This window comes from Triturus cristatus, chromosome 3_2 (assembly GCF_964204655.1).
Source record: "Triturus cristatus chromosome 3_2, aTriCri1.1, whole genome shotgun sequence".
NCBI classification, from domain to species: Eukaryota; Metazoa; Chordata; class Amphibia; order Caudata; family Salamandridae; genus Triturus; species Triturus cristatus.
In genome coordinates, this window is record NC_140584.1 from 1,052,824,699 (window position 1) to 1,052,837,496 (window position 12,798).

The following is a 12,798-nucleotide window of genomic DNA, read 5'->3' on the forward strand; positions in this document are numbered from 1 at the left end:
CAAGATTCTGTGCTTGGGAAGGCATGGCTTGGCAGTTCGGGCTGGACTGTTCCCATGAGGCACAGGGTCAGACTGATTTGCATATGGCCATGTCTGAACTGGGGTGGCAGAGTGGGATAAAGAACGGTGATGGATCAAACTGGCACTGTGGTCTATGGGGCTGGCAGGTTTCTCTGCCTGGAGTGGTCTGTGGATATGGCAGATTCTGTGCCTCTGGAGGTCTGTGGGACTGGCAGGTTTCTGTGCTCGGGGAGATCTCTGGGGCTGGCAGGTTTCTGTGCCCGGGGAGGTCTTAGGGACAGGCAGGTTTCTGTACCCTGGGAGGTCTGTGGGGCTAACAGGTTTCTGTGCCTGGGGAGGTCTGTGGGACTGGCTGATTTTTGTGCATGGGGAGGTCTATGGCACTGGCAGGTTTCTCTGCCTGGGGAGGTCTGTGGGGCTGGCAGGTTTCTGTGCTAGGTGAGGTCTGTGGGGCTGCAGGTTTCTGTGCCTGGGGAGGTCTGTGGGGCTGGCAGGTTTCTATGCTTGGTGAGGTCTGTGGGGCTGGCAGATTCTGTGCCTGTGGAGGTCTGTGGGACTGCCAGGTTTCTGTGCTGGGGGAGGTCCGTGGGGCTGGCAGATTCTGTGCCTGTGGAGGTCTGTGGGACTGGCAGGTGTCTGTGCTTGGGGATGTCTGTGGGGCTGGCAGGTTTTTCTGCTTGGTGTGGTCTGTGGGGCTGGTAGGTTTCTGTGCCCGGGGAGGTCTGTGGGACTGGCAGGTTTCTGTGCCCTGGGAAGGTCAGTGAGACTGGCAGGTTTCTGTGCACTGGGAGGTCTGTGGGGCTAACAGGTTTCTCTGCCTGGAGAGGTCAGTGGGACTGGCTGGTTTCTGTGCCCGGGGAGGTCTGTGGGACTGGCTGGTTTCTCTGCCTGGGGAGGTCTGTGGGGCTGGCAAGATTCTGTGCTTGGGGAGGTCTGTGGGGCTGGCAGGTTTCTCTGCCTGGAGTGGTCTGTTGGACTGGCAGGTTTCTCTGCCTGGGGAGGTCTGTGGGTCTGGCAAGATTCTGTGCTTGGGGAGGTCTGTGGGGCTGGCAGGTTTCTCTGCCTGGAGTGGTCTGTGGAGATGGCAGAGTCTGTGCCTGTGGAGGTCTGTGGGACTGGCATGTTTCTGTGCTCGGGAAGGTCTCTGGGGCTGGCAGGTTTCTGTGCCCGGGGAGGTTTGTGGGACTGGCAGGTTTCTGTGCTTGGGGCTGGTCTGTGGGACTGGCAGGATTCTGTGCCTGGGGAGGTCTGTGGGACTGACAGGTTTCTCTGCCTGGGGAGGTCAGTGGGGCTGGCAAGATTCTGTGCTTGGGGAGGTCTGTGGGGCTGGCAGGTTTCTCTGCCTGGAGTGGTCTGTGGAGATGGCAGATTCTGTGCCTCTGGAGGTCTCTGGGGCTGGCAGGTTTCTGTGCCCGGGGAGGTCTGAGGGACAGGCAGGTTTCTGTACCCTGGGAGGTCTGTGGGGCTAACAGGTTTCTGTGCCTGGGGAGGTCTGTGGGACTGGCTGGTTTTTGTGCATGGGGAGGTCTATGTCACTGGCAGGTTTCTCTGCCTGGGGAGGTCTGTGGGACTGGCAGGTTTCTCTGCCTGGGGAGGTCTGTGGGGCTGGAAGGATTCTGTGCTTGGGGAGGTCTGTGGGGCTGACAGGTTTCTCTGCCTGGGGAGGTCTGTGGGGCTGACAGGTTTCTCTGCCTGGGGAGGTCTGTGGGGCTGGCAGGTTTCTCTGCCTGGGGAGGTCTGTGGGGCTGGCAGGTTTCTCTGCCTGGGGAGGTCTGTGGGGCTGGCAGGTTTCTCTGCCTGGGGAGGTCTGTGGGGCTGGCAGGTTTCTCTGCCTGGGGAGGTCTGTGGGGCTGGCAGGTTTCTCTGCCTGGGGAGGTCTGTAGGACTGGCAGGTTTCTCTGCCTGGGGAGGTCTGTGGAGCTGGCAGGTTTCTCTGCCTGGGGAGGTCTTTGGAACTGGCAGGTTTCTGTGCCCAGAGAGGTCTGTGAGACTGGCATGTTTCTATGCCCGGGGAGGCTTGTGGGACTGGCAGGTTTCTCTGCCTGGGGAGGTCTGTGGGTCTAGCAGGTTTCTCTGCCTGAGGAGGTCTGTGGGGCTGGTAGGTTTCTCTGCCTGGGGAGGTCTGTGGGGCTGGCAGGTTTCTGTGCCTGGGGAGGTCTGTGGGGCTGGCAGGTTTCTGTGCTTGGGGAGGTCTGTGGTACTGGCAGGATTCTGTGCCTGGGGAGGTCTGTGTGGCTGGCAGGTTTCTCTGCCTGTGGAGGTCTGTGGGACTGGCAGGTTTCTCTGCCTGGGGAGGTCTGTGGGGCTGGCAAGATTCTGTGCTTGGGAAGGCATGGCTTGGCAGTTCGGGCTGGACTGTTCCCATGAGGCATAGGGTCAGACTGATTTGCATATGGCCATGTCTGAACTGGGGTGGCAGAGTGGGATAAAGAACGGTGATGGATCAAACTGGCACTGTGGTCTGTGGGGCTGGCAGGTTTCTCTGCCTGGAGTGGTCTGTGGATATGGCAGATTCTGTGCCTCTGGAGGTCTGTGGGACTGGCAGGTTTCTGTGCTTGGGGAGGTCTCTGGGGCTGGCAGGTTTCTGTGCCCGGGGAGGTCTTAGGGACAGGCAGGTTTCTGTACCCTGGGAGGTCTGTGGGGCTAACAGGTTTCTGTGCCTGGGGAGGTCTGTGGGACTGGCTGGTTTTTGTGCATGGGGAGGTCTATGGCACTGGCAGGTTTCTCTGCCTGGGGAGGTCTGTGGGGCTGGAAGGATTCTGTGCTTGGGGAGGTCTGTGGGGCTGGCAGGTTTCTCTGCCTGGAGAGGTCTGTGGGGCTGGCAGGTTTCTGTGCTAGGTGAGGTCTGTGAGGCTGCAGGTTTCTGTGCCTGGGGAGGTCTGTGGGGCTGGCAGGTTTCTATGCTTGGTGAGGTCTGTGGGGCTGGCAGATTCTGTGCCTGTGGAGGTCTGTGGGACTGCCAGGTTTCTGTGCTGGGGGAGGTCCGTGGGGCTGGCAGATTCTGTGCCTGTGGAGGCCTGTGGGACTGGCAGGTGTCTGTGCTTGGGGATGTCTGTGGGGCTGGCAGGTTTTTCTGCTTGGTGTGGTCTGTGGGGCTGGCAGGTTTCTCTGCCTGGAGTGGCCTGTGGAGATGGCAGATTCTGTGCCTCTGGAGGTCTGTGGGACTGGCAGGTTTCTGTGCTCGGGGAGGTCTCTGGGGCTGGCAGGTTTCTGTGCCCGGGGAGGTCTGAGGGACAGGCAGGTTTCTGTACCCTGGGAGGTCTGTGGGGCTAACAGGTTTCTGTGCCTGGGGAGGTCTGTGGGACTGGCTGGTTTTTGTGCATGGGGAGGTCTATGGCACTGGCATGTTTCTCTGCCTGGGGAGGTCTGTGGGGCTGGAAGGATTCTGTGCTTGGGGAGGTCTGTGGGGCTGGCAGGTTTCTGTGCCTGGGGAGGTCTGTGGGGCTGGCAGGTTTCTATGCTTGGTGAGGTCTGTGGGGCTGGCAGATTCTGTGCCTGTGGAGGTCTGTGGGACTGCCAGGTTTCTGTGCTGGGGGAGGTCCGTGGGGCTGGCAGATTCTGTGCCTGTGGAGGTCTGTGGGACTGGCAGGTGTCTGTGCTTGGGGATGTCTGTGGGGCTGGCAGGTTTTTCTGCTTGGTGTGGTCTGTGGGGCTGGTAGGTTTCTGTGTCCGGGGAGGTCTGTGGGGCTAACAGGTTTCTGTGCCTGGGAAGGTCAGTGAGACTGGCAGGTTTCTGTGCCCTGGGAGGTCTGTGGGGCTAACAGGTTTCTCTGCCTGGAGAAGTCAGTGGGACTGGCTGGTTTCTGTGCCCGGGAGGTCTGTGGGGACTGGCAGGTTTCTCTGCCTGGGGAGGGCTTTGGGACTGGCAGGTTTCTGTGCCCAGAGAGGTCTGTGGGACTGGCAGGTTTCTGTGCCCGGGGAGGTTTGTGGGACTGGCAGGTTTCTCTGCCTGGGGAGATCTGTGGGTCTAGCAGGTTTCTGTGCTTGGGGAGGTCTGTGGGGCTGGCAGGATTCTGTGCCCGGGGAGGTCTGTGGGGCTGGCAGGATTCTGTGCTTGGGGCTGGTCTGTGGGACTGGCAGGATTCTGTGCCTGGGGAGGTCTGTGTGGCTGGCAGGTTTCTCTGCCTGTGGAGGTCTGTGAGACTGGCAGGTTTCTCTGCCTGTGGCGGTCTGTGGGACTGGCAGGTTTCTCTGCCTGGGGAGGTCTGTGGGGCTGGCAAGATTCTGTGCTTGGGGAGGTCTGTGGGGCTGGCAGGTTTCTCTGCCTGGGGAGGTCTGTGGGGATGGCAGATTCTGTGCCTGGAGAGGTCAGTGGAGCTGGCAGGTTTCTCTGCCCGGTGAGATTTGTGGGTCTGCCAGGATTCTCTGCCTGGGGAGGTCTGTGGGACTGGCATGTTTCTCTGCTTGAGTTCTGTGGGACTGGCAGGTTTCTGTGCTTGGGGAGGTCTGTGAAGCTGGCAGGTTTCTGTGTTTGGGGAGGTCTGTGGGGCTGGCAGGTTTCTTTGCCTGGAGTGGTCTGTGGGGCTGGCAGGTTTCTGTGCCCTGAGAGGTCTGTGGGACTGGCAGGTCTCTGTGCCTGGGGAGGTCTGTGGGGCTGGCTGGTTGCTCTGCTTGGGGAGGTCTGTGAGTCTGGCAGGTTTCTGTGCCCGTAGACGTCTGTGGGGCTGGCAGGTTTCTGTGCCCGGAGAGGTCTGTGGGGCTGGCAGGTTTCTGTAGCCGGAGAGGTCTGTGGGGCTGGCAGGTTTCTCTGCCTGGAGAGCTCTGTGGGGCTGGCAGGTGTTTGGGGCAGGATGCTGGGTGATCTTGTCACACCCACAGATTCAGGGATTTGGAGCCATTTATGGACCAGAAACATTGATCCTTTTACTGCTACTGAGTGGAGTACGACGGCTTCAGAGCGGGAAAGTGCATGGAGCGCCCCACAGTTCAAAGGTCGCAAGTGAGGTTGGTTGTGCTGGTGTTAAAAAAAAGTCCAGAAAGAGAAGAGAGTTACACACGCTGGTGCCTGTTTCCACGAAAGTCACGTGCAACCTCTGGTAGAACATGCTTCGTAACATAGAAAGGCCGTAAATGTTATTTTTTTCCTTTCATATCAATGGGTAGGATTGGTGGCTCTTTGCGACAGCAGTAAACAGAGGGGAAGTACATGGTATGCAGTGCCATGAGAATTATGCTGTAGGTACATTTTGTGATACTTATACTTAATTTTTTGTAATTTTTGCACCTTTTAAGACTGTTTTGGCAAATGTTTCACCTCAGTCTCAGTTTAACAACCAAGCAACAAAGAGTAACTGAAAGATGGCCTGTCAATTTTAGCGAAGGGCATTCGACTGTGCAGCAATGCATGTTGCTGTATTTTAGTAAATTTTAACTGTTTCAGCTAGAAACCATTTTATCTGCAAGCTGCAATTTATGTAGCACCACTGCCACCACAGCCCCAATCCTCCCCCTCTCTGCCCCACTCACACCCAGATGTCCAGTTCAGCTGGACCTGCCCCTTCAGAACCGACATCACTTGACAACTAGAAATCAGCGACAAGAAATCGGGTCAGTTTTGGGGGGAAGTGGGTATCACTTTGCCTTGACAAAGTCGGGCTAAACCGGGAAACTTCTCCCAAAGTCACAGACTAAGGTGTAAATTCATAGGTGAAGGGTATATTTTCTTGCGCCCACAAACTTCAGTGACGATTTTTGTGTTTTCTGTAAAATCCGCAAATCAATATAAATCGCAGGTGAAACTGATGACACACACTTTTAATCTTTAATGTGTAACATAACCCCCGCCCATATTTTCCAAACAACCTTCATGTACCAAAGGCGCCTTTCTTTTACTAAATGCCTTCACACTAAACTGGAGACCTTACGCACACAAGTGGTCGTCGCAATTAATTTTGGGTGGGGTGCACTTGTCTGCGGGGGGGGGGGTGGCATAGACTGGGCGAACAGACAGACTCTCCTGCGCGAGCCGCAGAAGACAGGGCAAACAAGGCTAGCCAGAGAAATAATAAAATTATGGCAGGTAGTCGCCGCCGGTTACCTCTCAATTGTCTCCACTCTGGCCTCTGGGATGCCTCCTCGCTTCACCAGTCAGCAATGCGCATGACAATTGGTCACCAGCCCCACCCTAAGGGTGAAGAGTAAGACAGCGCAGACGCGGCGACGGAGACATCTGCACGCTGTGCAGTGTGCACCATTACCATTTTTTTAATGTTACCATTTAATTTATAAAGAGAAGTCTAGAGCAAGCGTAAATTACATAACCTACCTATATTAATTAATTACCTATCCTAGACAGTCACGGATTTGTGGTGCTTGCTGGCACCGCTGAGGGGGCCTCTGGAGCACTGGGGCCCCCCCGCAACACGGGAGCTGTGGGGGCCTGTGTTACGCCCCTGGGGCCTGTGTTACGCCCCTGCTTATAAATCCACACTGCACAATTCAACTATAAATAATTTAACCCTACAACATTCCATACCACATAATTACAATCCAAAAAATACACAGATTTCCACTTCACTCCATACCACATAATTCCACTTCACAGAATCACATTGCACATAATTTAATACCACTCCCAACCACATAATTACACTCCACACAACAAAACTCTAAAACACATAATTACCCTTCACAAAATAAAACTCTGCAACATGTTGCATAATTCCACTGCGCATAATTATACACCACACCATGCCACATAATTCCACACGTCACACAATTCCACAATTCATCCCCACACAATTTATCACACAGCATAATAACACTCCACATAATACCACTCAGCTCCACATAATTAACCTCCACATAATTATGCTCTACTCCATACTGCATACATACACTCCACATAAATCCAGTCTATGCCACGTAGCAACACTCCACATAGCTACACTTCACACCATGCCTCATAATACCACTCAACATAATTTCACTCAACACCGCAACTTCCACGTCACACAATTCAACTCTACACATTTCCATTCCACACCACATAATTCACAACAAACTACATAATTCAGACTAACACTACAAATGCACAACACACCACATACATCCAATCTACACCACAAATTCCACATCATGCTATAATATTTAACAGCACACCACATAAGGAAACTCCACTACATACCACTCCACAACACAAAATACCATTCCAGATAATCCCACTCCAAGACACACAATCCCACTCCACTCAATACCACATAATTGCACTGCACACCATGCCACATTATTTCACTACACAGATCCAATCCACGCAACACAATTCCACAACCAACAATTCCAATCCAAACCATATATGTCCAATTGACACCACACACATTCCCTCCACTCCAAACAGAAAACGCATAGGTAAAATACATTGTCCATTACAACGTCAATAGCTCTAACTCTCACCTTCTGATGTGTCCCAGCAGATCCTGTTTCTGGAGCTGCAAACTTGCTGGCTGACGTCAGCTCTGTGCTGCCTCAGAGGAGCAGTGCCCTGTGGTGAATGCTGTCTCTGGGGCCCCCACCCCCATCCATTCCCCTGTCAGCTCTCCTCTGTGCTGCCTCCTGCCTGCTGTCTCTGGGGCCCCCACCCCCACCCCCACCCCCATCCTTGTCCTCTCCCTTCTCAGAGGCTCCTGTGGGGAATGCTGTGCTGCCTCTTGCTCTCTCTGGGGCCCCCACCCCCATCCTTGTTCAGGGCCTGGCTCGTGGCTCTGACTGAAGAGAAACAATGTAACTTGTTACATTGTTTCTCTTACGTCCTGGGTCAGCACAGGAGCTCCGTGCAGGCTGCTTAGGTTAGAGAGAGAGAGGCTTGATTTAGAGCAAGCCTCTCTCTCACAGTTCTCTACCGAAGAGCTGAGGGGGCCCCCTTCATTTACTGAAGAGTGGGGGCCCCCCCGCACCGCGGGGCTGCGGGGGTGTTTGTTACGCCCCTGAGTTGAAGCAGTAAATCATATGGGATTCTGCAGCTCCTATTCGAAAGTTCTTCGTTTTGAACGTTCAGCTGCAGCAGAAAGAGTTAATACTATACCTGTCCTTGTGGAACCTTCTGAAAGTTCTCCAAAATTCGTTCAATATGCTGACCAGAACCTACGAAATCTTCCAAAAACATAACTGTGTATGATATTAGGAAATTAGCCAAATCTTTAGGTAATGACGTCTGCTCTCACATCTTATTTGCTCACGCTGTATTAGGATGTGATACCACCTCCAAACCGTTTGGATTAGCAAAACGTGACTCCATAAAGTTGCTAAGAAAATCAGGCAGCTTCAAAGAAAGTGTTGCCGTATTCCAAACTTCACAAAAATCAACAGAAGAAATTGAAAATGCTGGTCCTAATGCTATTATAGAGTTGTATGGAGGAATAACAGGAGACAGCACACTACATGATATGAGACTTCGAACTTTCACTTCAAAGGCAACAAAATCAACAATACATGTGAAACCAGAAGTCTTGCCTCCTACAGAGGATGCCTGCAAATTTCATTCACTCAGAGTAGATCATCAGGTGCAGCAGTGGATGGGTATTCATATGGATCCATTACAGTGGGGATTTGAAGTGAAAGATGGAAGACTGGCTCCCATTAGAATGAGTCAAGCACCAGCTCATTTATTCAAATTTGTGACATGTGGTTGTAGCCAGAGTCATTGTGCGACTCTGCAATGTATATGCAAAAGACAGGGAATAGTGTGCACAGAGGCGTGCACGGATTGTCGGGGAATAAGCTGTTGCAATTCCATGGAAGTGGACATGGACGATGATTGAAATCATACTATTCTTACACTGAGGAGTGCTGTTTGAATATATCTCTTTAACAATTTTCATTTGTCAGTGTCATATTGAGAAGTGCTATATTATCTAGTTGAAATTTGTTTATCCTTTTCAAATGATGTTAAAAAAAATGTAAATAAAAAAATAATGTCAAAACTATGTTTGGCATTTTAACATAAAATTATCGTTGTTTATTGTATTAATCCCAATTTGATATTATGGTCATCAGAAACAATTTTTGATGTTATTTTTGACTTTTCCGTCCCTAAAAACATATAAAATGATAGCACACATGGGCATATAAACAGTTATACCCTATACCTCAACTAACGGGCAGCCATTTTGAAAATACTGCCATATTGGATTAACGCGTCATGATAGAGTGGCAGACTTTTCACCATCGTTTTCTACGGAAAAATTTCAATAACAATCCACTCACAGAAATTGTATTGCAATTAGTTCTAGGTTAGCCCATTTTTTGAACTAATTTGACTAGACTAATTTGGCAGTTTCTCGGGCTGGGCATCAATTGGCACAAGTCTATTATATTCCCACTATCGGAGTCCACGGTCCGATGGGACTGTGAATTCCCTCTGGAATGGGGCCAGGACTCGGTGAAATATCTCGGCATCCACATCCACCTGGATACCACTCAACTCATACGCTTTAATTATGGGCAGACCTTTCAAAAAATAGAAGAGCAGGTGGACAGATGGCTAAGACTACCCTGGTCTCTAGCTGGCCGAGCGACTATCATAAAAATGGTGGTCCTCCCCAAATTGCTATATCTATTTAATAATATCCCTGTGCCCCTGTCGGATGTTTTCTTTCGCACCTAAGGTCACTTATGATTCGGGTGGTGTGGGGTGGCAGGCGTCCCCGAGTTCGCTGGTCCATATTGACCCAGCCTTATGACAGAGGAGGTTTTAGTGTCCCAGACTTCCAATTGTACTACCTGGTGGCGCAGTGCCGCTACGCGCACGCCTGGTTTCACCCAGACGCCTGTATCCCGTATCTGAGACTGGAAGCGGACTTGGTTCTTCCAGACAAACTGAGCGAGATCCTACCGGGTGGTTTCCCACGGGACAAGCAGGATATTCAGACAGTGTCAACGACTGCCTGGGATAGACTGAGTAGGCGTACGGGGACCACATATTTATACTCCTCTGCCCTTCCCTTGCCCAACAGCAGATGGTTCCCACTTACTGGAGAGCGTATAGTACAGCGCACATTAGCAACAGCAGACAGCTAAGATAGGTGACCTATTTCCCGGGGGGCATGTCTTCACAACAGACGAAGAAGGCAGATTCCTAGATTGCAGTTTTATGACCCGCTTCCTCATGTGCAGAATGAAAGCCGCCTTGCGTGCGGAGCTTCCCTCATTCCCGGTTGAGCCGGATGCATTCCCCCCCCACTTAGCCTGGTCCTGGAAGATACAGGTGGTGCTCGCCTGGTTTCTAAAATGTACAAGGCCTGCGCTCAGCTTCTTCCTGTAGAAGACTCCAGGATCAGACAGGAATGGGAGGCGGATGTAGGCGGGGTGATCACAGAGGACCAATGGAAGAAGAGCGGTGTGGTCACCGGGGATATCTCGCTTAACAGCCGGCATAAGTTATTACATTTTAAATTCCTCTGCCGTGCTTATTACACGCCTGCCATGGCCCACAAGATTGATGCATCCAAACCTCACAACTGCTTGAAATGCACCGCTCCACATGCTGTTTTTTTTTATCTGGCCTGGACCTGCCCTCGTTTACAGACCTATCGGGTGGAGGTACACGAAACACTGAGGAAAATCATTGGGATTCCACTTGTCCCCCTTCCTGAAATAGCCCTCCTGGGTTATACAGTTTAGATTGCCAAGAAGGCTAGAAGGTTGGCGTCCCTGGGGCTGCTGCTGGCGAAGAGGGAGGTAGCCATCCACTGGGGTAGGAAAACAGCCCCCAAGTTACAAGACTGGTTGCATAGCCTGGTGTATTGCAGCACTAATGCAGAGTTATATGCCAGTTTGATGCCGCCAGCATCCCGTCCTAAAGACATATGGGGACTACTAAGAGCATACTTTGACACGACCAGGCAAGCTTCTGCCTCACAAACTGACAATGGCATAGTGCCGGAGGGAGTGGGCTGAGAGACGGGTGCCGCACACTGTCACACAACATGACATGGCGCAAGCTTGTGGTGAGGTTGCGGCCCAGAATATCCACAGGAAAGCGACTGCTCAAACTTTGCAGGATGGTGTGGGGAAGGTGGGCGGGTGCGAGGGGGGGGGGGGGTCGGGATCCGGCGTCTATTGGGTGTTGCCACTGTATGAATCAATACCTTTTGCATTATTGTAGCATGTACTGTCAGGTACGATTCGTTATTTTTATTTGGTTGTGCAATAACCATACGCAATGCATTGTGAATTGCCTTCTTTATGTGGAAAATTAAAGTGTTAAAATAAAAAAAACCTCGAACATTTACTGACAGTACATTCTACAATAAGCTGCATTACTTTAGGATAGAATGAGATGAAGCAGATGACTGATAAAACGTAGCTGCTGTACCTCAGTCATCGCAGGTGTCTTGAGTTTGAAGAAATATCCCAGTGTCAGGAAGGCGATCGCCATGGCACTGACACTGATCATAAAGACCACAAGAGGAGGACGGCTGCTTACATAACTCTTCAGGATCTCCAAGGGATGTATGCTGAACATGGCTAGCTCCAATTAACCTGCAAGTAAACAACACAGGACCACAATCAATACATACAATATACAAGCAAATACAGAATACCAATTCTCAAACTAACCTTCCCACATCTAAATGCTCGAATCTTCCAGTGAAAACTGGTAATTTAAGAAAGAACAGTTCATGGATTGCCATTCACTTCCAAACATCTTTCACAAGCAATGATTGCTTCATAAATCCACTTTCCAGTTATTGAAGATACCTTTCATAAGTCAGGTGTGTGCTTCCAGTGCAAAGGACTGTTAGCTCTTGCCAAATAAAACAAGGAATAATTTACTGCACACATTAGTCACGTCATGCCAAGTCTTGGTTTGGCAGGAGGTGAAGAAAGAAAAGAGTTTGCCCTATAATGTACAGTCAAACTCAATATAAAGAATTCTGGATAACAATGGCTTTCATTTTCCAAAGATCAGAGGTAGGCTGTATTGTCTTCCAAAGCACAATAAAACTCCTTGGCTGGGATGGTAGAAAGAAAGAGTAAAAAAAGAAAAAACATTTTTTTTTTACAAAGTATGCAATACTCTAAACAGATTAGTGATTGCATCTGGATTATGTAATTCCATACTGTCACATTACAGACTTTACAGATTTAATTTACCATCAAGGGCCTATCCAATCGATTTTTAACAAAAAACCTCTAGTCATTTGTCACTCAAAGCCACAACAAGGCAGGACGAGAAGTTATCTTTAAAGACAAAGAGGCGTGGCTGAGCTGCCAAACATGGAGACAGTTTGCGGAAGCGCCGTGCATGGACTGCTGGATTCTGGATTCTGATATTCCGGCTGAGCAGGGACACAGTCTTGCGCGGCAGGGTCTGGGGATGGTCCCGAAGTCACACTTTGCAGGAGTGACCTACAGATGCATCAGTCGGAGAGACTGTGCGCTACTCCTCTTAGGCTTTCAAACTGCAATGTTTTGCGGAGTGCAGTGGCTGGTGCTTGGCCTCTTTCTTCTGCAGCCGGTGGGCCTTCTCAAGGTTTTCTTTCCCTCAACTGGCCAGCGCACTGTGTGGAAATCAAGGGCCCAGAGATGCAGATGAAGGCCTAAAGGCTGGGTGAGTGACATTTTTCGTCCCTTTCCCCCGGCCAGTATTACCTATGATTGACAACGGCCTCCTGACACCCCCTTTACGCATTATGAATCAATTTCCCTAGGTGCTACTTGTTCCCCCCGGAGTGAGACGGGTTCCATAGGGTGACCCAGAGATATGTTAAAATTTCACCAACTAAGTTTTTGGCCATCATATCTGCACTATTGATTCTTTTATGTTTACTACTGACT

The 12,798-nt window shown here is 51.0% G+C and overlaps 1 protein-coding gene across 1 annotated transcript in view; it reads right to left on the reverse strand.

Moving 5' to 3' along the window:
• TMEM248 (transmembrane protein 248) overlaps positions 1 to 12,798 on the reverse strand; it is a 167,669-nt gene that overhangs the window by 115,192 nt on the left and 39,679 nt on the right. The window contains exon 2 of the mRNA XM_085649753.1: positions 11,333 to 11,499. Coding sequence (XP_085505879.1) covers positions 11,333 to 11,482 — 150 coding nt within the window. The 5' untranslated portion in view covers positions 11,483 to 11,499. The remainder of the gene's footprint in view (positions 1 to 11,332; positions 11,500 to 12,798) is intronic.